The sequence below is a fragment of the Leptidea sinapis genome, chromosome 1, assembly GCF_905404315.1.
Source record: "Leptidea sinapis chromosome 1, ilLepSina1.1, whole genome shotgun sequence".
In the NCBI taxonomy this organism is placed as follows: Eukaryota; Metazoa; Arthropoda; class Insecta; order Lepidoptera; family Pieridae; genus Leptidea; species Leptidea sinapis.
Window position 1 is genome coordinate 29,063,834 of NC_066265.1, and position 27,939 is coordinate 29,091,772.

General features: G+C 37.5%; 2 protein-coding genes and 1 long non-coding RNA gene across 5 annotated transcripts; 2 read left to right on the forward strand and 1 right to left on the reverse strand.

Annotated features, from left to right (window-relative positions):
- Positions 1–562: 562 nt before the first annotated feature.
- LOC126965641 (D-glucuronyl C5-epimerase B) lies at positions 563–18,955 on the forward strand. 3 transcript variants are annotated; one of them, XM_050809319.1, is made up of 8 exons: positions 563–794; positions 2,272–2,392; positions 3,797–3,945; positions 6,673–7,248; positions 8,316–8,450; positions 10,986–11,170; positions 14,088–14,240; positions 15,641–18,955. In XM_050809319.1, the coding sequence occupies exons 2-8, from the start codon at positions 2,284–2,286 to the stop codon at positions 16,005–16,007; spliced, it is 1,674 nt and encodes a 557-aa protein (XP_050665276.1). In that variant the 5' UTR covers positions 563–794; positions 2,272–2,283; the 3' UTR covers positions 16,008–18,955. The 3 variants fall into 3 exon arrangements, with proteins under 3 accessions (XP_050665276.1, XP_050665292.1, XP_050665282.1); XM_050809335.1 differs by having other exon boundaries at positions 3,800–3,945; XM_050809325.1 differs by having other exon boundaries at positions 2,275–2,392.
- A 51-nt stretch (positions 18,956–19,006) lies between these two features.
- Positions 19,007–22,723, reverse strand: LOC126965842 (uncharacterized). Its single transcript, XR_007729615.1, has 3 exons — positions 22,374–22,723; positions 20,623–20,921; positions 19,007–19,243 (listed from the first exon to the last, which is right to left on the reverse strand). It is a non-coding gene; the product is annotated as an uncharacterized LOC126965842 (long non-coding RNA).
- A 2,184-nt stretch (positions 22,724–24,907) lies between these two features.
- Positions 24,908–27,643, forward strand: LOC126965047 (uncharacterized). Its single transcript, XM_050808490.1, has 3 exons — positions 24,908–25,040; positions 25,350–25,450; positions 25,536–27,643. The coding sequence occupies exons 2-3, from the start codon at positions 25,363–25,365 to the stop codon at positions 27,641–27,643; spliced, it is 2,196 nt and encodes a 731-aa protein (XP_050664447.1). The 5' UTR covers positions 24,908–25,040; positions 25,350–25,362.
- The last annotated feature ends 296 nt before the right edge of the window (positions 27,644–27,939 follow it).

The window sequence follows — 27,939 nt, forward strand, 5'->3', positions numbered from 1 at the left end:
AATAAAAGGACGGCGGCGAGGTCAGGAACGCGGAGAGGGAGAATGTTCGTTTTTCGACTCAGGTCCCGAGTTAGGTTTACCGGGTTGTAAATAAATATTTTAGTTCTATGATAAAAAGTTAGTAAACTAGTACTGCCTACAGTATGCATAACGCCGCCCCATCCATCAAAATACATTTTATTGTATTATTTTATAATTGGTCTACTTACACGTAAAAAGAGATTGATATCCCCTTGGGACGACAATCCGTATAATTTCTGCACCACTTTATAATACATAAAGTATTTGAAATCTTTGTTTTATCTGTTTATGATCACAATCCCGCACGACCAGAATCCGTTCTCACTAACCTAACCGAACTAACCCGAGTGCCGGTACAGTTTGTAAGCCTTGCCCACTAACAGTATTGTATTAGTTGCGCTATTTTAAAGCGTTAGAAATTCTTTCATATTATATATGCGTTCACTAGTTCGCAGCAAATATCAAGCCTGTAAGCCCGAGTTGTGATTTGTGAACGCACTGTAATTTTGACAATTTAATATTTTGACAGGTGACACACAGCTGTGCGAAAAGTGAAAACTGAAACTGTATTTATTTATTGTGTGAAATAAGAAATTCCAAGGAACTTGCGACTTATTATTAATTTATAAGAGCCAAGAGTCTTATTTAGCTACTACCTGGTGAAAGTGTTTACGTTTTGATTCTATTACCTGCGTTGTGTGTGTTAATTAGTGTGGTGTCGTACTATTAAACTATTGTTGTTATACATTACTTTTCAGTACGGATGGAATACGGTAAGGAAATGGAAGGCTTATCACTGTAAATACTAAATAGTCATGAACTAATAAGTTAGTAACTTGAACGCGTACTCTCAAATTTCAACTCATACAATTCAATTAAATAAAAACTATTAGTATAGAGTAGTTAATAAGCAGTGAGACGTTTTTCAAAATAATATATTTAAAGACCGGCTGTAAAATCATGCAATGAGAACGAATCGGTAAGAATAAAAGGTACCTAAATACGAACTGTGGATTATGTATATATATTTTTGTTAACTACATTTTAAATTCAAAAGAAGCATGAGAGCAGGTAAGCTTGCTTACATTTCACAGTTGTGTTTCTTGATGCACTATGAGCATTTCTCAAAAATTGTACTTTCTATCTAAAAAGCTGTCCTACAATTTTTTTCTTTAAATTAAACAGACCATTATATACTTAGTAGGATATTTAAACTAAAATATATTTATAATTTATATACTTTATATAAAAATGTTTTAATAATCAAGTCTAATCTAGTTGTATGCAAAGTGAGGTATCCCAATTTTGTTCCTTTGCAAATTATGAATTGTATTTTATTGAGCTACAGGATATTGTAGAGTAATGTATTATTAACTTATGTATTTATTTAGATTTTTGAACTTAAAAACTGCAATTCATTTATAAATATATCTTTGGTTACATTATATCAAACTATAATTTAATACATTTTTTTAAAAATTAATGATTTTATTGTGTAGTGTTTAAAAAGTCTCTTCTAACCGTAATATTGAATATTATCAGTGTTGATTTGGTATAACCTAAAAATAGTAATAATTGAGTCAATTATTTATAAAGATTAGGACTACAGTGAAAACTAGGTTTTAGAAATCTTATTTTGTTAATAGTACTCTATTTGTGTTATTGTATCATGAAAGCCAACACATAATATATTCTTTTATTTATTCATATATATTTAATATTTATATATTTTATGATAAAAATAAATCTAATAATTTTTGTATGAGAACAAATTTCTTAAATAAAATAAAATCACTATTTTGAAAATTACAGAGTCTTGGTTGTATTGTGATGTGAAGGATAGATATAATATAGACCGTTTTTCTATAAAACAAGTTTAAATTGTTTTTATTATTGCACTTAATTCAATAATTATACTTGTTCATAACTAAAATTTACATAAACCAGTGAAATTGGGAAAAATAATAATTTCTCTACGTCTTGGGTCTATTTTTTATAGATTTTGCCATTAACTTACATTTAAGTCACAAAAAAAAACCTTACATCTATAATTTGCAGACCTTTACACATACCACAAAATATAGAAATCGAGTGTACTCCAAATTTTTCCAAAGGTACATTTTTTTAGAAATACTTTTAAAATATTTTTTTTCATGTAAATATCACTGCAATAATTAATATCTATATAATTAATATATAGATCTAATCTATAAGAAGTTTATCATATTAAATATACACTATATATCACAGTAGGTTATCACCATGATGCTGATGAGGTTAAACATGAGGGTGATACTGGCGGCTCTGTGTGGTGGTGTGCTGCTGATCACAATCTACTGGAGCCGATGTGGAGACTTCACTCATAGACCAAGTAATTGTAATGTGATGTTAACTACTTTAAGTGGCTGATATGATTATGTAGTAAAGATGAAGTATATCATTTCTCAAAAAATTGTGAGTATGATCTACTATTTTATAAACAGCAGCCCACACCTTATCCCTTAGATTAAGGATAAGAGTAGATTAAGGCAACTAGATACCACACTACCCACGATAAATAGCTTTTTTTATGGCAAATATTAGATGCTCGTGTGCATAGCATCTTCACACTCAATGGCATCTTTCAAATTCTGTAACATATGCTTCATGTTATTTAACATTCAAATTAATAAAATACAAAATACTTACTAATGATATCTGATCCCAGTGTCTTTTTTATTTCTTTTAGTATTATTTTTACAAAGTTTTATTATGCAACCCGGAATTTTAGTTTCAATTATTAGCAAAGTTTAACAGATCATGTGGCATGTCAATGTCACACATTGTTCGAGACTGGCTAGTATTAGTTGCCGCACTTTGCGACTATGCCTGTGGTATCTAGTTGGAGCGCAGCAGAGACCAATCCTTAATCTAAGCCTTAAAAATTATAGCTATTGAATTTTGAGAATAATGTTTTAAGTCCGTGATTGTCCTCAATTAGAGTACAAACTTTTTTTAATGTCCCTTAAGGCCTTGCAGTTCAAGTTACAGCACCACATAATGTGCAGGGGTGTCTAGGTGTTCATTCTTACTAGAAAAGGATGTAGGTGTATGCATGTGCTATAAGTGGGAATTTAATTCACTTTATTACTTCAGGCCTACCGCAAAATTATTGATTATTATTTCATTTTGAGCAAGATAGTAATTAAATTAATAATTGAATGTCAATTCTTCAACCTAACATCTCCATTTGTTTATTTTTTGTTACTGACTATGCTGCCTCACCCACAATATAGGTTACGTTTGAGCATGTGATCATTTTATTTTGTTAATTTTTTGAATATTTTTTTATGGAGAAGGAGGACAAACGAGCGTACGGGTTAAGTGTTAAGTGATCACCGGCGCCCACGTTCTCTTGCAACACCAGAGGGACCACAGGAGCAATGCCGCCGTTTTAACTGACGCATCGAACCAGTGATCTGTCACCGATCGGTACTACAGAGCTTGGTATAAAAATATCCATGCTCTGTAGTGTCTGCATCGACTACTGCAACGGCGCAGGCACTGGGATCACCCAAAGGGAAACAAACCTTGCCCCAAGTGGAGGATGCAAAATGGAACGCATCCTATCCCAATCTGCTGACTTGTAGTGCCAAACGCGGCGGCACACTGGTGGTCTGCGATGTGCTCGTCGGATGAGCACTACACTCCTGACAAGGCAATAGTCGGACGTTTCGAGAACTGGTAACTATCGGGATGTGTAGTCAGCAATTAATAATATATTTTATTTGACCAGTAGGGTCAGGTCCAGGTTCTGCAGCGAGCTCCGGGTCGCAGCGTGGCGAGGACTTGGAGTGTATCATCAACGGCGAGTACTCCGTGTGGTGCCGTCGACACCGAGACGAAGTGCTCGTGCCCTTCTCCTTCATACGCAAGTATTTTGAGGTAAATAATGACTGACAGCCGATCAACAGGCACTGAATCAATTTTGTACTAAGCCAATGTAGACCAGTGCTGAAGCCTTTGAAAATGATAAAATGTGAAAAAAAAATAGCAGGATGAAACCTATTGGAAAAAGGAAGAGAATATAATAAAAATGAAAGGAAAAATAAATTACTGTAGAATGAACTTCCTTGTGCGGTTTTTCCGGGATGATACGACTTGGGTACCTTCAAAAAAAGCGCGTACACCTTCCTTAAAGACCGGCAACGCTGCTGTGGTTCCTCTGGTGTTGCAAGAGAATGTGGGCGGCGGTGATAACTTAACAGCAAGTGGCCCGTATGCTCGTTTGTCCTCCTTTTCCATAACAAAAAAATTACGGGCGATCTGAGGTCGGGAAGTGGAAAAGGGCACCCCTCTTTTCCACTTCAAGGGTAAAAAACGGTTTTGCCTCGATTTCCGGCAAAACTGCAAGTCCTGTGGAAAAAAGTCACATGGCATATTTGTAGGTAATAAAAAGATCTACAATTTTTGTTCCTTCTATTTCCAATATATTCTTGATAATGTAATGTATGTTCATAGGCACATAAGTGAATTTGCTAGAAACTGTCATAACGATAATGTTAACACCAGGAACAGACATAAACTTATGATACCTACTACTCGGCTAAGTCGAGTTAGCAAGTCTTTTGTCGGGCGATGTATATGCAACGCCCGACGTACGTAAATATGTATATTTACAACAAGATCCCAGAAAATGTTCAAAACAAAAGTATTACGTTATTCAAAAGAATTGTTAAAAAACGTTTGTGTGGTATAGGTTACTATAACATAAATGACTTTCTTAATGATACCACAGATTGGGAATGGAGTGACCGCCCTCAGGCGATTAAATAATAAGTTTAATTGTACAATATTACTTTGTAAACATATTTATTCGATGAAAAAAAAAAGCCCGCTGAGTTTGTTGCGCCCATTCTTCTCAGGTCTGAGGCTTTCATTTTGGAATGGGTGGTAGTTTTTTTTGACATTCAATAAGTGATGTCACATCCTATTTTGAATAAAAATATTTGAATTTGAATGGGTTTCATCCTACTATTTTTTTTTTGGTTTAAAAAATTATCGACACTGGTCTGATGAATGAAATTAAAATTTTGTGAGCAGTGTATAAGTAGATATACATAGTCATGGTAAAAGTTATTGGCATATAGTACCTATATATACGTCAAAAAATCTATTTGTCTGTACTATTTGTGTCTGGCTAGATTAGTAAAATGTTGCCAAATACATGATAATCAGCCGATTCCCTGTGCTACACATCTCTGCATCTCAACTGTGGAAACTTGGAAAGAGTCCAACTATATCGATACATGGGAACCATGATTGACGAAACCGGCGACCACAGTCTGGAAATACGTTGCCGTTATTGAACAGGCAAGAAACGCCTTTACGAAGTTAAAAAGAGTTATCTCTGATTCTGTGTCCAGTAAAAATATCTGGGCCCTGATACTGATACTACGTCTACGACATTGATACTTTTGATACTACTGACTGTTGATATCTGAAATATCACCAGTATGTATGGAAAAATTCAATAGCTTCGAGTGTTAGTAGTGGCTTGGTGTTATACTTTTGATACTACTGACTGTTGATATCTGAAATATCACCAGTATGTATGGAAAAATTCAATAGCTTCGAGTGTAAGTAGTGGCTTGGTGTTATACTTTTGATACTACTGACTGTTGATATCTGAAATATCACTAGTATGTATGGAAAAATTCAATAGCTTCGAGTGTTAGTAGTGGCTTGGTGTTATACTTTTGATACTACTGACTGTTGATATCTGAAATATCACTAGTATGTATGGAAAAATTCAATAGCTTCGAGTGTTAGTAGTGGCTTGGTGTTATACTTTTGATACTACTGACTGTTGATATCTGAAATATCACCAGTATGTATGGAAAAATTCAATAGCTTCGAGTGTTAGTAGTGGCTTGGTGTTATACTTTTGATACTACTGACTGTTGATATCTGAAATATCACCAGTATGTATGGAAAAATTCAATAGCTTCGAGTGTTAGTAGTGGCTTGGTGTTATACTTTTGATACTACTGACTGTTGATATCTGAAATATCACCAGTATGTATGGAAAAATTCAATAGCTTCGAGTGTTAGTAGTGGCTTGGTGTTCTCCAGATCTCATTACATTTACACATTTTTTTGTTTCATTTTTTTCTTTAGTTACTAAAGAAGACTATAAAAATAAGATTTGAAAAAAAAAATATGAACGATCTTAACAATTGTTCTTGTTTTGTTAAACAGTTGTTTAGATTTGCAAGAGCGATATCTCAAGTCAATTTCCTAATATGCAAATATTGGGGTCGAGCAGGTTATCAACTGTAAAGTAGATTCTGTAGATGAAGCCACAACCTGAGAGTTGAAACATACAATATTTTATTAACGATACGTCACTCGAACGGTTTGCACACTTGGAAGTGCGCTCGCACGGAACGCGAGAGGTCGTGTGTTTGAGTCCCGCATCGTTCATAAAATTTTGTTTTCAACTTTTGTGTATTTAATCCCAGAAGTGAGGGTTATCACTTTAAAAACATAACAAATTGTAAAGATGACTACTTACTTACTAATGTAATATAAGAATAAGTACAATATCTACTGTAAATAGTGTACATGTTGCATTACAAAAACGCTTATCTTTCAATCATGTTCCTGCAGGTTTATGGCAAGCTAACTTCAGTGGACGGAGTGGAGAAATTTGAATGGTCACACAGCTACGGCAAAGTGTACCATCCCAAGAAGAAGTATGACCCCCGGGGAACGTTCACCACCTTCGAGAACTACAACGTCGAAGTGCGCGACCGAGTGAAGTGCATCAGTGGAGTGGAGGGAGTGCCCGTGTCCACCCAGTGGGAGCCGCGTGGCTACTTCTATCCCACGCAGGTTGCTCAGTTCGGCCTGGCCCACTACAGTAAGAACCTCACCGAGCCCGAGCCCCGGGTCACGGTCCTCGACGACGGAGACGAACACGCCCCGGGCTGGACGTGCAGCCAAGACGCGACCATGACTCGAGAGTACGACAGTGAGCTCAAAGCTAAGGTGATGGAGTTTAGGACTTCAGAGCAGGCGCCGAGCCAGGTGTGGCTAAGTGTGAACATTAGTCAGGACTTTGTGGTCAGCGTAGATCTGCTGCTGAAGCCGAACTCCTCGATGATGATTGTGCTGCAGAATAAAGACAAAAAAGAGACCGTGTATTTACACTACGTGACCAGCACTCAGCTAATTTACGCACAGGTCAGTTGCTAATATATTGATTTTAATGTTGTGGTATTTTTTTTATGACAGTAAGGAACGAGACTAGCAGGACGTTCAGCTGATGATAATTGATCCGCAACGCCTATTACAATGTTGCAATGCTCAGGATTTTTGAAAAACCCAAAAATTCTGAGCGGTACTTCAATTGCGCTCGTCACCTTGAGATATAAGATGTTAAGCCTCATTTGCCCAGTAATTTCACTAGCTACGACGCCCTTCAGAACAAAACACACTAATGTTCTTCACGGCAGTAATGGGCGCCTTTGTGGTACCCATTATCTAGCAGGCATTCTGTGCAAAGGAGCCACCCTCTGGTATGTTATACAATTTTTACCATAGTCACATTTGTCAAAAAAGAATTCTTAAAACTATCGTTCCAAATTTCTATAAACACAAAGAAAATACGGACCTTGCACTATTTAAACATTGCAAGGTTACAAATGTCTTTGATAAAGTAAAATTCCGTATATTGTCAGATATAAATGAATCAAAATTCCTTCGAGAAATTCAAAGACTGCCTCATCTAAGACAATTTACAGGAACAAACATGTCATTTAAATTACCTAAATCTACAAATATATATGGCACCAGAGCAAACAACTACGTCATTCCTCTATGCTTAAACGAGACTCCCTTAGAGATTCAAAAATTATATATAAATAAAAATAAATATAAGTCATCGTTAAAAAAGTACTTTTTACAAAATCCTTCATTAATATAATTTTATCTGCGGTAAGCTAAGTAGACAACTAATTTGTAATTACTAATATTTAGTTGATAATAATTTTTTATTTTGCATTTTATTGATTTCTATACTACTTTGTTTAAAATAACATCTTGTAATAACTGTATTAATTGAAAGTAATTGTTCTTTTTCGGCTGTTCGGCTTCACACACAGATAAGCTTCTTAAAGTTTAAGTGTGTGTTATTATATTGTAAGCTATAACTATATTGTATTTTAATTAAATATTATAAAAAAAAACTTCGCCGAATATTTTAAGATTTGCTATCCCCTTATAAATAATAAAGTATTGATTGAAAACAGGATGATCACATCTACTACGGAATAGGAGTTGAGCAGAAGTGGCGAAGACTGACGCGGGACCTTATCATTGACATGCAGAAGGGTTGGGCGCTGCTCGACCGACCCAAGCGGAAGTCTCCCAAGAATAAGTTCATGGTTTGTTGATTGTTACAAATGTATTTTAATGTATTTAAATCATACACTTCCTATATACTAGCGTATAAACGAACAAATCGTAAGAGTAAAGAACATCTCTAACGGAGATAAAAGGCATTTATTTTCTCAGAATCGATTCCTTTAGAATTCACTTTCATGTAATTTCTAGTATACAAGATACTATTACTATACAAGTATATATATACCGCACGTCTTGTGTATTATAGTTATTTCCATAGTGTGATGTCGTATGGTATCCTCATGTGGGGCAATGCGGCTGATATAAACAATATATTTGTGTTACAAAAAAGGATAATCCGCTCAATTTTTCAGTTGGGATCCAAAGACTACCAGTTACCAGTGGGAAGCTCCTTTGCACAGGAATCCGGCTAGATTATGGGTACCACAACGGCGCCTATTTCTGCCGTGAAACAGTAATGTGTAAACATTACTGTGTTACGGTCTGAAGGGCGCCGTAGCTAGTGAAATTACTGGGCAAATGAGACTTAACATCTTTTGTCTCAAGGTGACGAGCGCAATTGTAGTGCCGCTCAGATTTTTTGGGTTTTTCAAGAATCCTGAGCGGCACTGCATTGTAATGGGTAGGGCGTATCAGTTACCATCAGCTGAGCGTCCTGCTAGTCTCGTCCCTTAATTTCATAAATAAAAAAGACTCTCTTAGACAGAAATTTAAAGAAATTAATGTACTCACAGTAGCCTCACAATATATCTATACAAATATTATGTTCGTATATAAAAATATTAAAAATTTGAAAAGAAAAGTGATGTAGGTACATAATATAAATATAAGAAGTATGCAAAAATTAGTTAATCCCTGTTTTAGATTAACAAAAGTGAACAACTCGTTTATGGGGAACTGCATACGATTTTTTAATAAAATTCCTGATGAAGTAACTTGCTTAACGCTACATAGATTTAAATCTCATGTTAAAAGTAAACTAATTGAGAAAGCTTATTATAAGGTAGTTGATTATATTAATGACAAGAATGCTTGGTCCTAACAATATCATACCTATATTGCTCTCGAGTGCCCTTGATTAGTTTTTAAGATATATGTTTGACATTAATGAGTGTAGTCTGTATCGATATTTTATAAATTTTAATTTAATTTGTAATGAATGACATTGCTATATTTTATATACAAATTATTTGTATTTTCTAATGATGACGTATTACCATTCCTCCCTGCTTCATAATGAACCAGTAACTCTTAGCATACTAGAGAATTACAAGTTGATCAGCGATCGACAGTAAGGCCGTAAGCTTATGGCCTATCGCAGACGACAGATTATCCATGACGCAGTTTTTAGTCTGTGATAATAAAACATATAGAATTACATGCAGTAACGCACTAGTCTACATTTGCTAGTGATTGACGTATATCGTGGCGCTAGACATCGATGTATCGATGTTGGTTCAAGAAATAGAAAACAGACCAGCACTGTATGATACATCTTTTGCAGTGTGTCATGACAGAAATTTAAAAAGAAAATTGTGGGATGAAGTGTGCAAGTTTATTTGGAAATAGTTTTAGAACTGAATGTTCAATATGAAAAAGTACGAAATAATAGACCGCAATCTCTGTACTTCCATTGCGTGTACATCCCTACAGTTCTGCCTACAAAATGACCGTAAGTGTACGTCGTGTGCGTTCAGTCTGTGTAATATCTGCCAATGACAGTTTGCGTACAATGCAAACTTTTTGTTTGCTGCAGACTAAAAGTGTGTTATCTGCGATAGGCCTATTGTAAACCTAACATATTATATCTAATATATAAAATTCTCGTGTCACGGTGTACGTAATTGAACTCCTCCGAAACGGCTCGACCGATTTTCGTGAATCTTAGTGTGCACACTATGACTATGACACCGATATGCATATCGGCTAGGGTGGAGAATCGGACAACATCTATTTTTCATCCCCCTAAATGGTAAGGGTGGTAAAGGTTAAACCCCTAATTTTTTTTTAATTTTTCGGACATTTTATATTTTTATGATACAGCATAAAAAAATACATAAATTTTCAACCCTCTACAATCACCACCTATTTTTGTATCGCGATTTTTATAATATTCTATTCCATCCACAGATCCGCAATAGGGTTGCAAGATGGCAATCGAATACAATAATTATTGAAGTACGATCGATATATTTGGTAGGTCTGAGAATCGGTTGTATCCCTAAAATTATTTTTAATTACTTTACATGGCCGTACAACGTTTGCTGGGTCAGCTTACTAGCTATATATAAAATTCTCATGTCGCGGTGTTTGTAGTTAAACTCTTTCGAAACGGCTTGACCAATTCTCATCAAATTTTGAGTCCATATTGGGTAGGTCTGAGAATCGGACAACATCTATTTTTCATCCCCCTAAATGTTAAGTGTGGTCAAAAAGTTTGTCACGCCAAAAAGTTTTTTTTATTTTTTTTTTAAATTTGTTTGATTATGAGCCAGCATTAAAAAATACATACAACTTCAGCTAGTTTATATATAGATAAGTGTTCCGTGTGTCAGGTGAGTGGCGTGGCGGTACGCGGTGCGGGGCGGGTGGGTCATCTTCGCGTGTCGGGCAGCGAGCACATGGCGCAGTTCTTCGCGGCGGCCACGTGGCTGTTACGAGCGCAGGCCGAGCGAGGCGGGTGGCCCATACCCGCGCGACGCCGCGTAGCGCCGCGTCTGTCCCCGCTGGCGCCCGGCTGGTCAGTATACAACATGGAACATTTACCAGTGGGACACTCCTTTGCACAGGATGCCGGCTGGTCAGTATACAACATGGAACATTTACCAGTGGGACACTCCTTTGCACAGGATGCCGGCTGGTCAGTATACAACATGGAACATTTACCAGTGGGACACTCCTTTGCACAGGATGCCGGCTGGTCAGTATACAACATGGAACATTTACCAGTGGGACACTCCTTTGCACAGGATGCCGGCTGGTCAGTATACAACATGGAACATTTACCAGTGGGACACTCCTTTGCACAGGATGCCGGCTGGTCAGTATACAACATGGAACATTTACCAGTGGGACACTCCTTTGCACAGGATGCCGGCTGGTCAGTATACAACATGGAACATTTACCAGTGGGACACTCCTTTGCACAGGATGCCGGCTGGTCAGTATACAACATGGAACATTTACCAGTGGGACACTCCTTTGCACAGGATGCCGGCTGGTCAGTATACAACATGGAACATTTACCAGTGGGACACTCCTTTGCACAGGATGCCGGCTGGTCAGTATACAACATGGAACATTTACCAGTGGGAGACTCCTTTGCACAGGATGCCGGCTGGTCAGTATACAACATGGAACATTTACCAGTAGGAGACTCCTTTGCACAGGATGCCGGCTGGTCAGTATACAACATGGAACATTTACCAGTGGGAGACTCCTTTGCACAGGATGCCGGCTGGTCAGTATACAACATGGAACATTTACCAGTGGAAGACTCCTTTGCACAGGATGCCGGCTGGTCAGTATACAACATGGAACATTTACCAGTGGGAGACTCCTTTGCACAGGATGCCGGCTGGTCAGTATACAACATGGAACATTTACCAGTGGGAGACTCCTTTGCACAGGATGCCGGCTGGTCAGTATACAACATGGAACATTTACCAGTGGGAGACTCCTTTGCACAGGATGCCGGCTGGTCAGTATACAACATGGAACATTTACCAGTGGGAGACTCCTTTGCACAGGATGCCGTCTGGTCAGTATACAACATGGAACATTTACCAGTGGGAGACTCCTTTGCACAGGATGCCGGCTGGTCAGTATACAACATGGAACATTTACCAGTCGGAGGCTCCTTTGCACAGGATGCCGGCTGGTCAGAATACAACATGGAACTTTTACCAGTCGGAGGCTTCTTTGCACAGGATGCCGGCTAGATTATGTATACCACAACGGCGCCTATTTCTGCCGTGAAGCAGTAATGTGCAAGCATTACTGTGTTTCGCTTTGAAGGACGCCGTAGCTAGTGAAATTAATGGGCAGATGATACTTAACATCTTTTATTGTTTGTTATTTTTTTTAAGTGATAACTCTCACATCTAGGATTAATACACAATAAAATTTAAAAACAAAAAAAAATAGAAGATCCTGTAGATGAAGACACAACCGCATCGTTCAATTTTGTTTTGAAATTTTATTTGTATATAAAGATTTTATTTGTGTATTTAGATTAATATGAATTAATATTGTCTCAAGGTGGCGAGCGCAATTGTAGTGCCGCTCAGAGTTTCTGTTTTTTTTCAAGAATCCTGAAGGGCACTGCATTGTAATGAACAGTGCGTATCAATTACCATTACTTGAACGTCCTGCTCGTCTCGTACTTAACTGTCATAAAAAAATGGAGGGAGCAAACATAAACTTATAATACCTACTACTCCGTTAAGTCGAGTTAGTAAGTCTTTTGTGGGGCGTTGTATATGGTTTTACAACAAGATCCCAGGAAATATTCAAAATAATTGTTAAAAACGTTTGTGTGGTAAAGGTTACTATAACATAAATAACTTTCTAAATGATACCACAGATTGGGATTCTAGCGACCGCCCTCAGGATATTAAATAACAAATTTTACTGCACGATTTTACATTGTAACCATATTTTTTATATAAATAGAGCCTGCTGAGTTACTTGCGCCCGTTGTTTTCAGGTCTGAGGCATGCTTTTTTTAATGGAGGGTACTTTTTGAATTTCAATAAGTGTTATTATATCCTATTTTGAATAAAAATATTTGAATTTAAGTTTTTGATAATTCAAAGTAGAGCTACTAAAACTATCCCGTAATGGGGAGCACTATAATCCATGAGTTCTGAACCTGGTCGAACTTGATATTTAAGAGGGATAAAAACAAGGATTTAAAATGAAAAAATACATTTCCGTAACAATTCACGCCGAGAACCAACCACGTAAATAGCGTTGGGCGGGCGCGCAAGTCCAGGCAATAATCGAATTGTTATTGCATAAATAGCAAAAAAACATCCTAATATCGACCTAAAATCAATACTAATTTAATTTTTTTTTTTGTGTATTGACGGTGTATTGTATTGTGTCCTTATTATGTAAAAAGTCGCACGCGCTGATAATGAACGGTAGATTTACTGCTTCCATCTGTTATACGCGTTAACTGAACAGCGATCACTTTATTTATTTTTATATTTATATACGGTGCGTGTGGTTTGATGCGTCTACTGTAGGTACTCAATAACTCTTGTGTTTTTATCTATTAATTCACATTAAGTTTTTTCATAAGACGGGGCAAACGAGAATACATCAATCACCCGCCCATGGACATCCGCAACAACAGGTGTCAAGAGATGCGGTCCCAGCCTTTAGGGTGGGAGTTATACTCCTTTCTTGAATGTCCCTTAGTCGTATCGGTTCGAGACAACAGCAGCCGGTAATTGATTCCGCAAAGTGACTGTGCGTGGTAAGAATTTTTTGCGAAACACGCGCTTGTGGATTGCCTGACGTCAATGTAATGAGCATGGTGCAATGGTACCTATTTAGCATTCAGACGTAATATCCGGTGGTAGAATTTGGCCGCTGGTATCAACTCGGAAAGTTATCGAAGACTATCGAATACTTAATTGATTTCCCAGGTACTCCGCCATGAGTCAGGGTCACGGTATATCGGTGCTGTCGCGCGCCTACCACCGCAGCGGAGACGCGGCCTACCTGCGCGCCGCACGCCGCGCACTGCGTCCGCTGGACGCGCCGCCGCTCAAAGCGCTCTGGATGGACCGCTACGTGTGGTGAGTGCCCACCGACAACGACCTACTGTGAGTAGGTTTCAGATTCCTGCCCGGTCTGAGAACCCGGGTTGACACCACAGGCCTCAAAAAATAGGCCTTACATGTCGTAAATTAAGATAATAATTAGTTAATTTTCATAATTTTTGAGTTTTCCAAGAATCCTGAGCGGCACTTTTTGTTTTTTTTTATGGAATAGGAGGACAAACGAGCGTACGGGTCACCTGGTGTTAAGTGATCACCGGCGCCCACGTTCTCTTGCAACACCAGAGGAATCACAAGAGCGTTGCCGGCCTTTAAGGAAGGTGTACGTGCTTTTTTTGAAGGTACCCATGTCGTATCGTCCCGGAAACACCGCACAAGGAAGCTCATTCCACAGCGTTGTAGTACGTGGAAGAAAGCTCCTTGAAAACCGGACTGTGAAAGACCGCCACACATCTAGATGGTGGGAATGATATCCTAACTTGTGGCGTGTCGTGCGAAGGTGGAATTCGGCGGCAGGAATCAGATTAAACAGTTCTTCGGAACACTCTCCGTGATAAATGCGGTAGAAGACACACAATGAAGCGACGTCTCTACGCAACGCCAAGTGATCCAGCCGTTCGCAGACCACTGGGTCCCCGACAATTCGAGCTGCTCTGCGTTGCACGCGGTCAAATGGATCGAGCTGATACTGGGGTGCGCCAGACCAGAGATGACAGCAATACTCTGACCTGCGCTGTGTAGAGCGCTAGAATGTGGGCCGGCTTGAAGTATTGCCGTGCTCTATTGATGACGCCCAGCTTCTTCGAAGCCAATTTGACTTTGCCCTCCAGATGGCCACGAATTTATTCACACGACATTTGAAAACAGTACAACATTGCATTGTTTTATTTTCATTTGGCTTTATCCTGTATCAAGTTTATCACACTCAAACTTGCCACTGATCAGAATACTAGATAAATTCAACGGACTTAAGAAAAGAATAAAGCTGTAAACAAAGAGGATGTAAAAACCTACTAGGTAATAAGAGGGGGGACTGCCTAACTAAAAATTGAAATTTAGTTTAGTATGAAACGTGCAGTGATTTGACATAAATTTTAAATAGTAGTAATTACAGTATGGCGATTGGCGAAGTAGTATAATCCGGCTAAGTTTGAAAGCAAACAGTTGCAAAAATGTAGAGGATTTCGGATATCTCCGTTTTTTACAAGATTATAGCCGTCATCTGTCAATGTATCAATGACTGCAAGTTTCATACAATCGAGTGAATCGCTTGTTTAAGAGCTTCGCTAGACTGGCTGGAAACAACATTTTACTGATTTGATTTTTTTTAATGTACCTAACCGTAAGATACAGCCAGATAAATTGTAGAACCAAAGAGATTTTACTTTATACTAAACAATAAACTTTTAACATTTAAGGTACGAAGAATATCCGACAAAACCGCCGCTGTTCGTACTCAACGGTTTCATCTACACTCTGCTTGGCTTGTACGATCTGCACGTGATAGAGGGCGAGAACAGCATCTCGCCGGCCAAAAAGATGTTCGACGAAGGCATGGTGTCGCTCAAAGCACTCCTGCCGCTCTTCGACACGGGTAGCGGCAGTTTCTACGATCTGCGGCACTTCACACTCGGCGTAAGTCCGAACATTGCGCGCTGGGATTACCACGCCACGCATGTCAACCAGTTGTACCTTCTGGCTGGCTTGGACCCCGATCCGATCCTTATCAATACGGCGAGGCGATGGCAGGGCTACATGCAGGGGAAACGCGCAGCGCACAATTGAACCGAGGCCGCTAAAGTGGCGAGTTTCGCATGAGCCCCAGCCGCCATCTTGGATTTACGTCATTCGCAGCGAGCCTGCATAACGCTACGCAGGAGTTCGGAATGTACCCGTTTGGGATGGAATTTGCAGATTCCGCAGTCATATATACTTCACGACCATTGGCGATCTGTTCACTATAAATATCTTTGTAAATATAAAGTTGCCAGATCTTACTACAGCGTTTCAACGTCGATATAAGATTAGTTTGTATTGTTATGATTATTGCACATGCACAAAATTATAAGGTTTTTTATTGAGAAACTATTAGTTACAAATATTTATTGTAAATCGAAATATTGATAATTATTCGAATTTGTGTGGGAAATAAAACGGATGATTACAATATGTAGCCTTAGATCTGTGTAATGTTGATCTGGTGCGAACTACGGCATGAGTGTGGATAAAGTTTTTAAAAGGATAAAATTTACTCATCCTTCACAATCAACCGTTTTATGCAGTGTGAGTGGCCATACAGGCTGAGTCAAAAATCAAGATTGACCAATTAATTGGTTATGAGATTGTTTTTTCTCACATTTAATTAATCTTAGCCTTAATATGCTGTAAAGTGTATAGAAAAAACTGTATAAATATATTATCAATTATAAAGACTGATCGATTAATATAAACGGCATATCTAGCTTACTAAGTAGGGATCACTATAATTTGTTGAATATTAGACTATCTGCTGGGACGATTGTAGAAAGATGGAACCTCTGCCTTAAAACTTTTAGTATCATCATACAACGATGACCTAATAAAGAAGTGTACGGCTGTTTTTGGGAGTTTTTTTGTATATCTATATTTTGCTTTCGGCTGATTCATAGTAAAGTGATACTATGAAAAAAATGTGATAGCAGGTATGCTAAACCCTTTTTAATTTTTTAATTTCACAGACTTTCATAGGTAAAACGTGTGTATTGCGTTACCATAAAATGATTTATGTAGGAATGTTATAAATTGCATTTATAAATGTTTAAATACACATTTTTACCATTAATAGCAGTTATAACGGTTAAAGTTTAGTGAGAAGTGGTAAGAAACTCATTGCCAATCTTAAATCATCAAAATTTTAGAAACATTTTTATTTTCAATATAATATTATTTACTTGATTTATGGGGTGATGCGAAATAAGAGTCTGAGTCGGTTGTTTTTACAATAAAACCTCCACTCTTGTGGTCGGTCAATATTGAGCGTTTTGTCTTCGACTTAAATTTCATTTCTTACGAGTCTCTTGCCCCTTAACTTGACCACAGGACGGCTTCATCTTTTACACAATAATTAATATTTGACTTAGTTTCTTCAATATTACAATTATTTAGGTTTTGCCGCTCACCGCGCGGGCTGTCTACTCGGGCTTAGCATCAGATTTTCAAGCGTTACACTATAACGCCAGCCTAGAGGACCGTTACACGATATATATAAGTAGCAGTATACAGAATGGCATCTGCCGCGCGCCCTCAAAACCAAAACGTGAACAGTTTTCGGTATGGAATGGCGGTTAAGAAAACTATTTATTTAAGTATATAGGTACTCCCGTTATTATTTAACAACACTTTAACACTGCAGAATAATTAATCTCATCCCGAGCAAGACACAATATTCCCTTCTCCTCTCTTCTCGCCCTTCCTCTACTCGCCTCACACTTCGCAGCGCTACACTAGCGCCACCTCTTAGACAACCGCTGCTCACTTCACTTGACTCGTTACAATATATTTGAAATAAATCTTTTAAAAAGGGTGTGGCACACCTGCAATCGCACTGAAAGTCTGTTGCTCTTTATTTTTTGTTTTTTTCTTTTTTTTGTTTTCTTTATTGATTATTCACACATGAATGTAATCACAGTATGGATAAAAGGCAGTATACCCATCTTTATGTCAAGTGTAGCTTTATACTTGTACAAAATTGTAAATTATGCACTGTGTATATGTCTGTGTATAATGTATGTTACTTTTATCTACGTAGTTATTAGTAGCAGTACCAATTAGTTTCAATGAGAGTCGAATCTGTGATTTGCTAGAAATTCAGCTGTTTTTATTACGTGATAGTAAGTTATTTGTAAAAAAAAATATAATTAGCTAGCTGTCCGTCGAACTGATATTAATGTTAAATTTATTTCTATTTGTAATACTAGAAAGAATGCCCCAAGATTCGATGACCGATGAAGATGTCGTCGCTAAGATTATCAAGACAAATGACGTACTTAATTATATATAACTCTTAGTATTCATAGTGTACATACATATTATTATAGGTACGGATAGCGCGCTAGTGTTTATTTATGAGTTTGAGCACAGCTTGGCTGATAGGATAGATCCGGCACCGGCGGAATGGCACAGACAGGCGCGAACAATTTCTTTTGTCGGAGAGCGTACTCAAGTAGCGGAGCACGCGAGAGCTAATGAATATCACAGTATTACCATTTCTATACAACCATATTGGAAAAATTTAACTTAAGGCTGATTATATAATCTAGACCCGCAACAGGAAAAACAAAGTTAAATTAAATTTTTGTTATTTCTTTCTGATATATAGCGGCGATAAGTAGAGTGACTAACCACTAGTTGCATTTAGCATCCTTAAAGTTAAAAGTTTCATTAAATATGATATTCTTTTTCATTCAGATTGATTTTGAATAAGTGTGAGTTGTAGAAATAATCAAATATTCCCTAACATTGAAAGTACTGAAGTAATTGATATTGAAGTAAAGTTGTTAATCTATCATCGCTATATATCAAAATGTATACTGTATCATCCATCAATAACAGAAACTTCACAATAAAATAGTGTACATTACTTACTTACCTCCCAAAACTTATTGAAACAAATGATCTAAAAGAATGTTAATTAAAAATGTAGCCATTGGGCAAGAAAGCACATCTTGTGAATGACAATAAAATGTAATAAACAATTATGATTTTTATTTGATGGAAATTTCCAGAATATTTAAAATGAAAACACATTTGGTATATAAACACTTTATATTGTGCAAAGGTTCACTATGAGTAGAAACTCTTAAAAACATCACTAGATTCCTAGACTTGTTAATTTTGATTTAACACGTTGTGTCCCGTGTTTCTGTCGGAACCTGACGCTGGCGACCACGGAGTTCACATCATCTTGTTCAACATTATCAGAAAATATTATGTGTTGTGGATTTATATTTTTTCCAAATATAAACGAGTTTCTCTTCTTTTTCCTGAAATATGGCTTTATCTTTAGAAAAGCTATGCTACGTAGATGGTAGTACTGGAGATACCGTATACAGGGGCCATGCAACTCTTGGGAAATTGTCAACGCCGCCCACATTCACCTGCAAAACCAGAGGAATGACAGCGTTGCCGACCTATTTAAAAGTGTACGCACTGTTTTTTAGGTACCAATGTCGTATCGTCCTAGAAACACCTCACAAGGCAGCTTATTACATGACACATGACGTGTTAAAGTGATTTACGGCCGTTTTCAATATTGTATCTTTAGTTTCGGATAGATTGCTATCACCGTTTACGGCCGTTTTCAATAACCTATCCATCCATCGGGGACCCAGTGCTCTGTGAACGGCTAGATCACTTGGCGTTGCGTAGAGACGTCGCTTCATTATGTGTTTTCTACCAAATTTATCACGGGGAGTGTTCCGAAGAGCTGTTTAACCTGATTCCTGCTGTGGAATGAGCTTCATTGTGCGGTGTTTCCGGGACGATACGACATGGGTACCTTCAAAAAAAGCGCGTACACCTTCTTTAAAGGCCGGCAACGCTCTTGTGATTCCTCTGGTGTTGCAAGAGAATGTGGGCGGCGGTGATCACTTAACACCAGGTGACCCGTACGCTCGTTTGTCCTCCTATTCCCTAAAATAAATCCATAGTTTAACTTACTAGAGCTAGACAAATCTATCCTTTTACGCTTACTTACATTTCAATAACCTATTGACAGATAGCATTGAACTATATTGGATAGATAAGATCTTGTCATTAAACGGTGACAGCAATGTATCCGTAAGTTAAACTAAGAATAGATAGGTTATTGAAAACGGCCCTAAATGACATGATCTTATCTATCCATAGTTATGTCCAATAGTTTGTTTTTAGTTATATTTACAGTCCAATACTATCTCTCGATACGTTATTGAAATGTACCTAAGTAAGCGTAAAAGGATAGATTTGTCTACCTCTAGTAAGTTAAACTAAGTACCTATAGATAGATTATTGAAAACGGCCGCTAGTCGCCCACGGAGCACCGGATCCCGACATTCTAGCAGCTGTGCATTGCATGCGATCAAATACGAGTAGTTCGAGCTGATACTGGGGTGCGCCAGACCAGAGATGACAGCAATACTCCATGTGTGGCCGGACCTGCGCTTTGTACAGCGCTAGAATGTGGGCCGCCTTGAAGTATTGCCGTGCTCTATTAATGACCCCTTTCCTATAGACCAATTTTTCTGTCCCTTCCAGATGACCGCGGAATTGGCAATAGCTCGAGATATTTGCACAATGCGTAACGATACTAGGCAAGGCATTAAGGAAAGTGCTGTCGAAGGGCGACAGTACACGATGTCTCATGTCTCATATTTATATTTACCCCAGCAGGCAGATAAGGTCGATCATCGAGAGATTAATTCTCATGTCGCGGAAGCGCCGTCAACTATAATTTGGAGCGTGCTGTTGTGCGTAGGCCTGGAACTATTTGGGGCAGGCTGTGGCCTTTAGCAAGGCCTTCGCCTCGGCTGCCTTCATCTTGTCCTGCACGTCCTGCATCTCGGGCCAGGGCGGCCACCGCGACGCCGACGTGATTGCGATCAGCTTGTAGAAGTTCGGCTGGCGCAGGTTGATGGTGCGGGAGATCGTCTCGCGGCTGTGAGTTTTGTACACGACATCCATCTTTAAAAAAATGTTATTATATTATATATGTGCGCTTAAGGTTTACATCGTGTACTGATTAAGCGCTATTAACTTATTGTTAATTGGCATGCCAAATTTCGAATATGTATATGTGTTTTGTTAAAAGGCACAAATGGCATTCTTTTTCAAAATTAAAGAATTATTTTTTATGTCATTTCTAATACTACTACCGCTTCTCTCCCAGCGCTCTTTTTAATAAAATATACAATATTGTACTGTCATTGTTACTGCTTTAAAATAATCAAATTCTAGTCCCAGGCTGTCCGATCACTTAGATATTCATCTGTGTAGTAGGATTTACGACAGAGCCATTTTCAATAAAACATTTATTTAAATTTATTTATAGATTTAGAACTGAATAGAAACAGGGACAGTTATACATTTACCCTTAAAGCTATTATGTATCTTATGAAGCCTACAAGAATTAGTTACGAGCAATCCCTTATTTCTGGTGTTATAATATGTACATTTGTACTGACAATGAACAGTCATAATATTTGTTGGATTACGTTAGGCGAGGTGGTAAAACCGGTGGAATCTGCACAATTGATACTAGCGCGACTAGTTTACTTTTGTTACTTTCATAGAACTATGTCCTACGGTATACCGTCCTATGGTATACCATAAATTGGGCACGGCAGTGCTTGGTGGGGACCAGGTCGACCAAAAACAAGCGGCACGGCCGTACCATCCATTTTCGAAGCAGTTCAGACGAACTTCGACCCCCTATTACTTCATTGTGGATAAAACTAGAAGCCTTAATTTTCAGTAACCAAGCAGGTATTGTATAGACATGGGATATTTAAAATTCCATTCAAATTGATCTAGTAGTTTAAAAATTATAACAAGTAAAATTTCTTAATTTTATCTCTCACCGACTGACTGAGAGAACATCAAAAGTTTAGGGCACTTCTAAAACTTAGAAGCATCAAATTTGGAATACAATTAGTATTAAGTACAAAATATTATGCAATATCGGTCCAGTAATCTATATGCCGAATTCGAACGAACGTGTGATGACGTAGTGCCTAGGTACGGCAACTGGTTTTTTGAAAAACAATAAGTACGAGTAATACCTTATGATCTTATAAATATAAGTTCTACTTTTTCCATCGGCGGCCCTATTGTACCTTTAAAAGGAGAGTGGGCGTTCTGGGCGCCACGACACAAAGCGCTCACATTCCAAATACGAAAAAAAATTCACAGCGCCTGTTAAGGTTTTCCCGAAAGATAACGCGAAACACATAGGCACTACATATGCGGTACTTCTTCGATCTGCATTGATTGACGGCTTGGGCCGGCGCTGCTCTTGTCTTCTTCTTCGTTACACTCTTGGCAGAGCGGTGGTGGTCATCACGAAGTGACATCTTTTGGGGCAGATGTGATTCGCCCCAAGAGCATTCGCCACGACTCGCCAAAATTTAAACTTACCTTATATAGAATAGCCCAAATACATGAAAGGAAGCACAACGTAAAACTGAAAGCTGTGACTAGGAACAGAGGAATGATCTCCCAGTGCACTCTCAAAGCGTACGTTAAGTGCAGTCTCTTCGGAATGGGAACATCATACTGGTCAGGTGGGATGAAGTGTCCCGAAGATCGCACCACGGTGGACGGCACTGCCCTCGCCTTGCGGACTACCAGCAGCGCTCTCTTCAAATTCACCGCTGGCCTTAGCAATTTTGATAGCATGCTGCTAAATTTTGTATTAAAATAAATAAATGTACAAATAATTATACTATAAATAGGAAAATAATGTAAATGACGTTGTCATTCTATTTTCAAACATGAGTATTTGCATTTGACATTGTCATGCGTATTATTTTTAAAAAAGCTATTATAAACCAAGAAGCCATAATTTTCTTCAAGTCTCACCGGGCATAGTATTTCGGTTCAACATGCAGGCCGTATTTGTGTAGGTAGGTATACCTTGGTGGTAGACGTGAAACCAAGTCTTCGTCGCGGATCGATTCCTGCGCCAAATAAGATAAAATTTCCTTCTCTTACCCCACGACATTTCAATGACTGAGTCTGTAAGGATTAAGGAATTGTTCTGTAGTTTTTTTGTATATTTTTGTCAATACGTGTAATAAGCTTTGCTTGAATAAACGTTTCAATGCTCCACGCATAATAATTATTTATTTATTATATTATATATTATTTAATAATGTAAAATCTCAAAAATGATTAAATGATACAATTTCAAAATCAGAAATTTGAATTCACGAAACCCTCCAATCTTGTGAGATCTATTTAAGGGTGTGCACTTAAATAAATATATTCTAAAATGCTATTAATAAGTGTAATTGTAACTGTAGTTTTTACATAAGTTATTTGTGTAAAAAGAACATTTTTATGCTTAATTTATTTATATACCACGACAATTTGTGATCTTTACAGGAGCACATTGAAAAGTATTTTATTTAAATGTGTAACACTCGGGTTCATCAAAGAATACTATATTCTGAAACGATTTAGTTACATAATTTTTTTATAGAGGAGGAGACAAACAAGTCACCTGAGGATGTGATCACCGCCACCCACATTCTCCTTTAGCACTAGAGGAATCACAGAAGCGTTACCGGCCTTTCTAGTGTAGGCGTTTTGATGGTAGGTATACACTAATCTAGCTATTAAATAAAAGTAATTCAAAAAATCTTCACCCCGAGATTCGTTAATTAATTTGAAAAAATATTGTATAGTTGAACTGTACCTTTAATATTTATTTTTCGGGGACACCTAAAAGCGAGAGTCCCATTACCGTACCTCAACCGTAATATTATACCTTCAACATCACAAAGTGTTGACAATTATAATTAAAAAAAAACATTTAAACAGCTTATTGATGACTTTTGAATTATTTTATACTTATCTTTAACTTTATATTTACATCATATGCTAAACAATATAACGTCACAGTCAAATTCAATTAACCTTTAAGCTTATGTTGTTATACCCATAATTTAGCCGGCATCCTGGTCAAAGGAGCCTTGCACTGGTATTATTATTATTTTAAAAAATTCACTTCACACACAATCCAAGATTCCTCTGATGTTACTCGAGACCACGATGGTCAGCCCAGAGAGAGAATAGTGCCTAGTGGTTTATAAAACAATGTTCGTTACTCGGCAGAACACAATCGGAGAGTTACTCTTGGCAGATCTGTGTTAGGTATTTACATATTCGATTTCGTCTTTCATGCTAAATACTACTTACATAAATAACAGACGTTGATCATTGTTTAAGTACAATTTACATGACAGTAGCTACATAAAAATTATAACTTTGAAATGAATTATTAAAAAATTATTATTTTGCGAACACAAACTAAAATTTTTAAAGGTACCCATGTCGTATCGTCCCAGAAACACCGCATAAGGAAGTTCATTCTACAGCTTTGTAGTACGTGGAAGAAAGCTCCTTGAAAACCGCACTGTGGAAGACCGCCACACATTCAGATGGTGGGGATAATATCCTTACTTGTGGCGTGTCGTGCGATGGTGGAATTCGGCGGCAGGAATCAGGTTAAACAGCTCTTCGGAACACTCCCCGTAATAAATGCGGTAGAAGACACACAATGAAGCGACATCTCTACGCAACGCCAAGTGATCCAGCCGTTCACAGAGCACTGGGTCCCCGACAAATTGAGCTGCTCTACATTGCACGCGTTGCTCTATGTTGCTTAAGCCCAATTATTAAATGTTTATTTTTTTTCATATACAGTAAAATACTTTATAGTTCAAAATTCAGCCATGTTCGGTAGCGTCCTGGCGAATATTGGGGATGAGAGTTATCGTAATGAATATCATGTCTTCCGATAACCATCAGGAGCAAAATAATGGCCCTAGAAGATAATAAACAAGCCCCTTTCATGTCTTTGGTCCTGCGGATAGGTACTGGCTATTTAAAAAAAAATATAGTCACGTCAAATTTAAAAGTCAGTCAATAAATAATTTAAAACTTATCGGGAATTTGTTTGGTGACGTTTATATTGTAGATTTGAAATGGAAATTATCGTGTTTTAAGAAACTGTTTACATTATATAAATTATAATATATAAATATATAGATATTATGTTTTTAGTGCCGTGAAATTGTGGTGAGATTTTTAATTTTACCATATTAATATAAATCAATTACAATAATATATAAACAGAGGCGCGGAGAATATACAAAGTACTATCTTCTCGCCTCAGCAGAGCAACTAGTAACCCAAGCGCTGGCAGCTATTATGGCCATCGGATCAGCCTTGCTATCCAACGTGGAAATGCTGCCAGTATTCTTGGTATGCTTCCCCGTTATCATAGTTTTAATTTAATGTAATGAATGTATTGTTAATATAGTTATAAGAGTTGTTTTGTTTGAATAAATACATTATATTGCAAAAAAAATAATTATTTATTTGTAGACGGCTGCAGGTGATGAAATTTCGTACCCCTCGCCGTGCGGTCTCGTCTAGAACTAAACGACGTTGTCGAGCCATCAAGGAATTCTTCCAGAAAGCTATTGGTAATAACCCAACTCGCTTTGGTGCTACAGCAATAATTGTTAATTTGTTGAAAACAAAACGGTAATACATATATTTACGTTTCAGGATCACCAGCCCAATCCGAATGTAAAACAAATACGAGCGGTGCTGTTAGCGTAGCCGAAATAAAGAGTAAAATTGATATTATAGAAGACGAATTAGCAAAAGTAAACAGACGCTGTCGAGATCTAGTACATTTAGAGAACAGCTGTGGAAAAGAAAATACCCCGGTAGCGATCAAATGCAATGTAGCAAAATCTACGAAACATATAAAAGAACTGGAGACGCAATTGCTATATAAATCCTCTAAAGGTGACATCTACTCAAGGACTGATGATACTGAAAGTTACACCAAGTCTTTACAAAAAAATGATCAAAGTATGAATCAAAATAACAGCAAAAATTATTACCGCACAGAAAAAGATAAATACAATAATTTTAATAATACGGGCAAGAAAATACAAAGTTTACGTAGCCCAAACACAGAAAAATACGTCGCTCAAGATCCTTTGAAAAAGCAATATATTAGTTGCAGCTGCCATCATATAGAAGATAATTTTAAAAGACCTAGTCATTCTGAGAAGTTACCTAAAAACAGAAATTATAGTACTCCTATTAAGTGTGACGATAAGTTGGTATCTAAGAAAGAGTTACGAAGCAGTGGTAAAAAAATTGAAGTATATCGAAGTCATAAAAAGAAATACAAACAATCTGAACCTGATGAGGCGTTTATTTCTGAAATAATACGGCGTCAGTATAAACCCGTTAAATTATTTGGAAGACGTGATTCTGATTTTAGTCAATTTACAGCGCCCTTTTGTAGAGACCAAGAAATTTCTATTCGTAACGATGAAGGAAGTGAATTGTGTTCATGTTGTTTCGAAGCTGAGAAGAGAGTTAGTCACCGATATTGTAAGAAGAACGATATGGGTGATGTGAGAAGCATTTGCGATGCACGCCTATATAGTTCAAAGAAAAATCGGCGATATACACAGCCCAGGACCTATCCAAATAATTACAATAATTCAGATCAATATGATCTCATTCCTGTCAAAGAAAAATCTAGTCCCAAAACGAGGAGAAAGTTTATAGAAGAAAATATGATGCTTTATGGGTATTCTAGAGAAGTACCGCCATCACCACGGACACAGAGACCTCGCCTCAATTTAAAGGCCCAAAGTTATGAACGTTATGATGATGCGACAATAAAACCAAAAACACGTCGACATTCTCCGTTGCACCCCCAAAGACGTCAGGACCCTTACGATGATGAACTATTCGAACCACACCATCGTCGTAGAAAATCACAAGAAACACAAAGTTTGAGAAATGTGCCAGAAAATGATGAGACACTTGACAAATTAAAACCCCTAATTTATTGCAATGAGCAAACGCACAATGAGAACGACACTACGTTAGTTACTCAAGCATCGGAAAAAACTGATAAAACTTTATGTGAAATAAAAGATATACTGCAAAATTTCTTACAAGAAATAAAGAAAGATTGTTCGCAAAACCAAAATCCAGAGGTTAATGAAAATTGTAAAGATTTTGCGGCTAAACAGGATAAAGAAATTAATGTTAGCCCTAATATGGTACCGAATAGTGGCAGCTTTAATTATGGTGTTGGTCAGTGCAACGCCCCTCCTTTTGTGTCTTCATATAATACTCCTTGTTGTTATCCTATACTTCCAATTTGCCCCGTAAGCTGTGTGCAAAATGGTTACGTGATGCCTACATCTAGTTACACATGCTGCAATATCAACAAAGAACAATGTAGGAATGTCGCTGATTCATTTAAGAATAATCAAGATATAACGCATAATGAGACACAAGAACTTATAAAAGAAATATATAAAGCTGTGGCTCAGACTCCTGTCAGTGTCAGAAAACAAAGTATTTACATTGATCAGAAAAATATGACATCAAGAAGTGTTGGAAGCAATTCTAAAACTCCTAAACAGGACGTTATGATTGAAACACCTGCAATGCGATGTTATTCTAAAAGCTGCGAGGCGATAGCTAGCCCCCGTCAAGCATCGGTCATTTATAACTCAACGAATCCAAGTTATTCGGACACAATTCTAGAGCGATTAAGTTTAGAAGTAACTCAATCATCAACCGAATCGGATGCAAATTTTCATCGCGAGAAAAAGGTAAGTCAACAAAACTAAAGTTTGTACGTTCTCTGCATATGCTTATTTATTATAAAACCAGTTTGTTCTTAGGCTTCTCTACGCTATTTTTGTCTTGTCTTACGGCATGTCTTATTACAGATAAAAAAAAACAGGTCCGAAAGCTTTTGGAAAAAATTCTTCAAGCGAAAAAAGAAAGATGTTATTGAAGAAGAAACAGAGACCGAGGGTTCGGTAGACGTAAAAGTTAAACAAAAAATGAAACCTCCGTTCAATCAAAATATCATTGATTATAACCTCCACGAGCAGCGCTACTTCCACTCACCACCACTGCC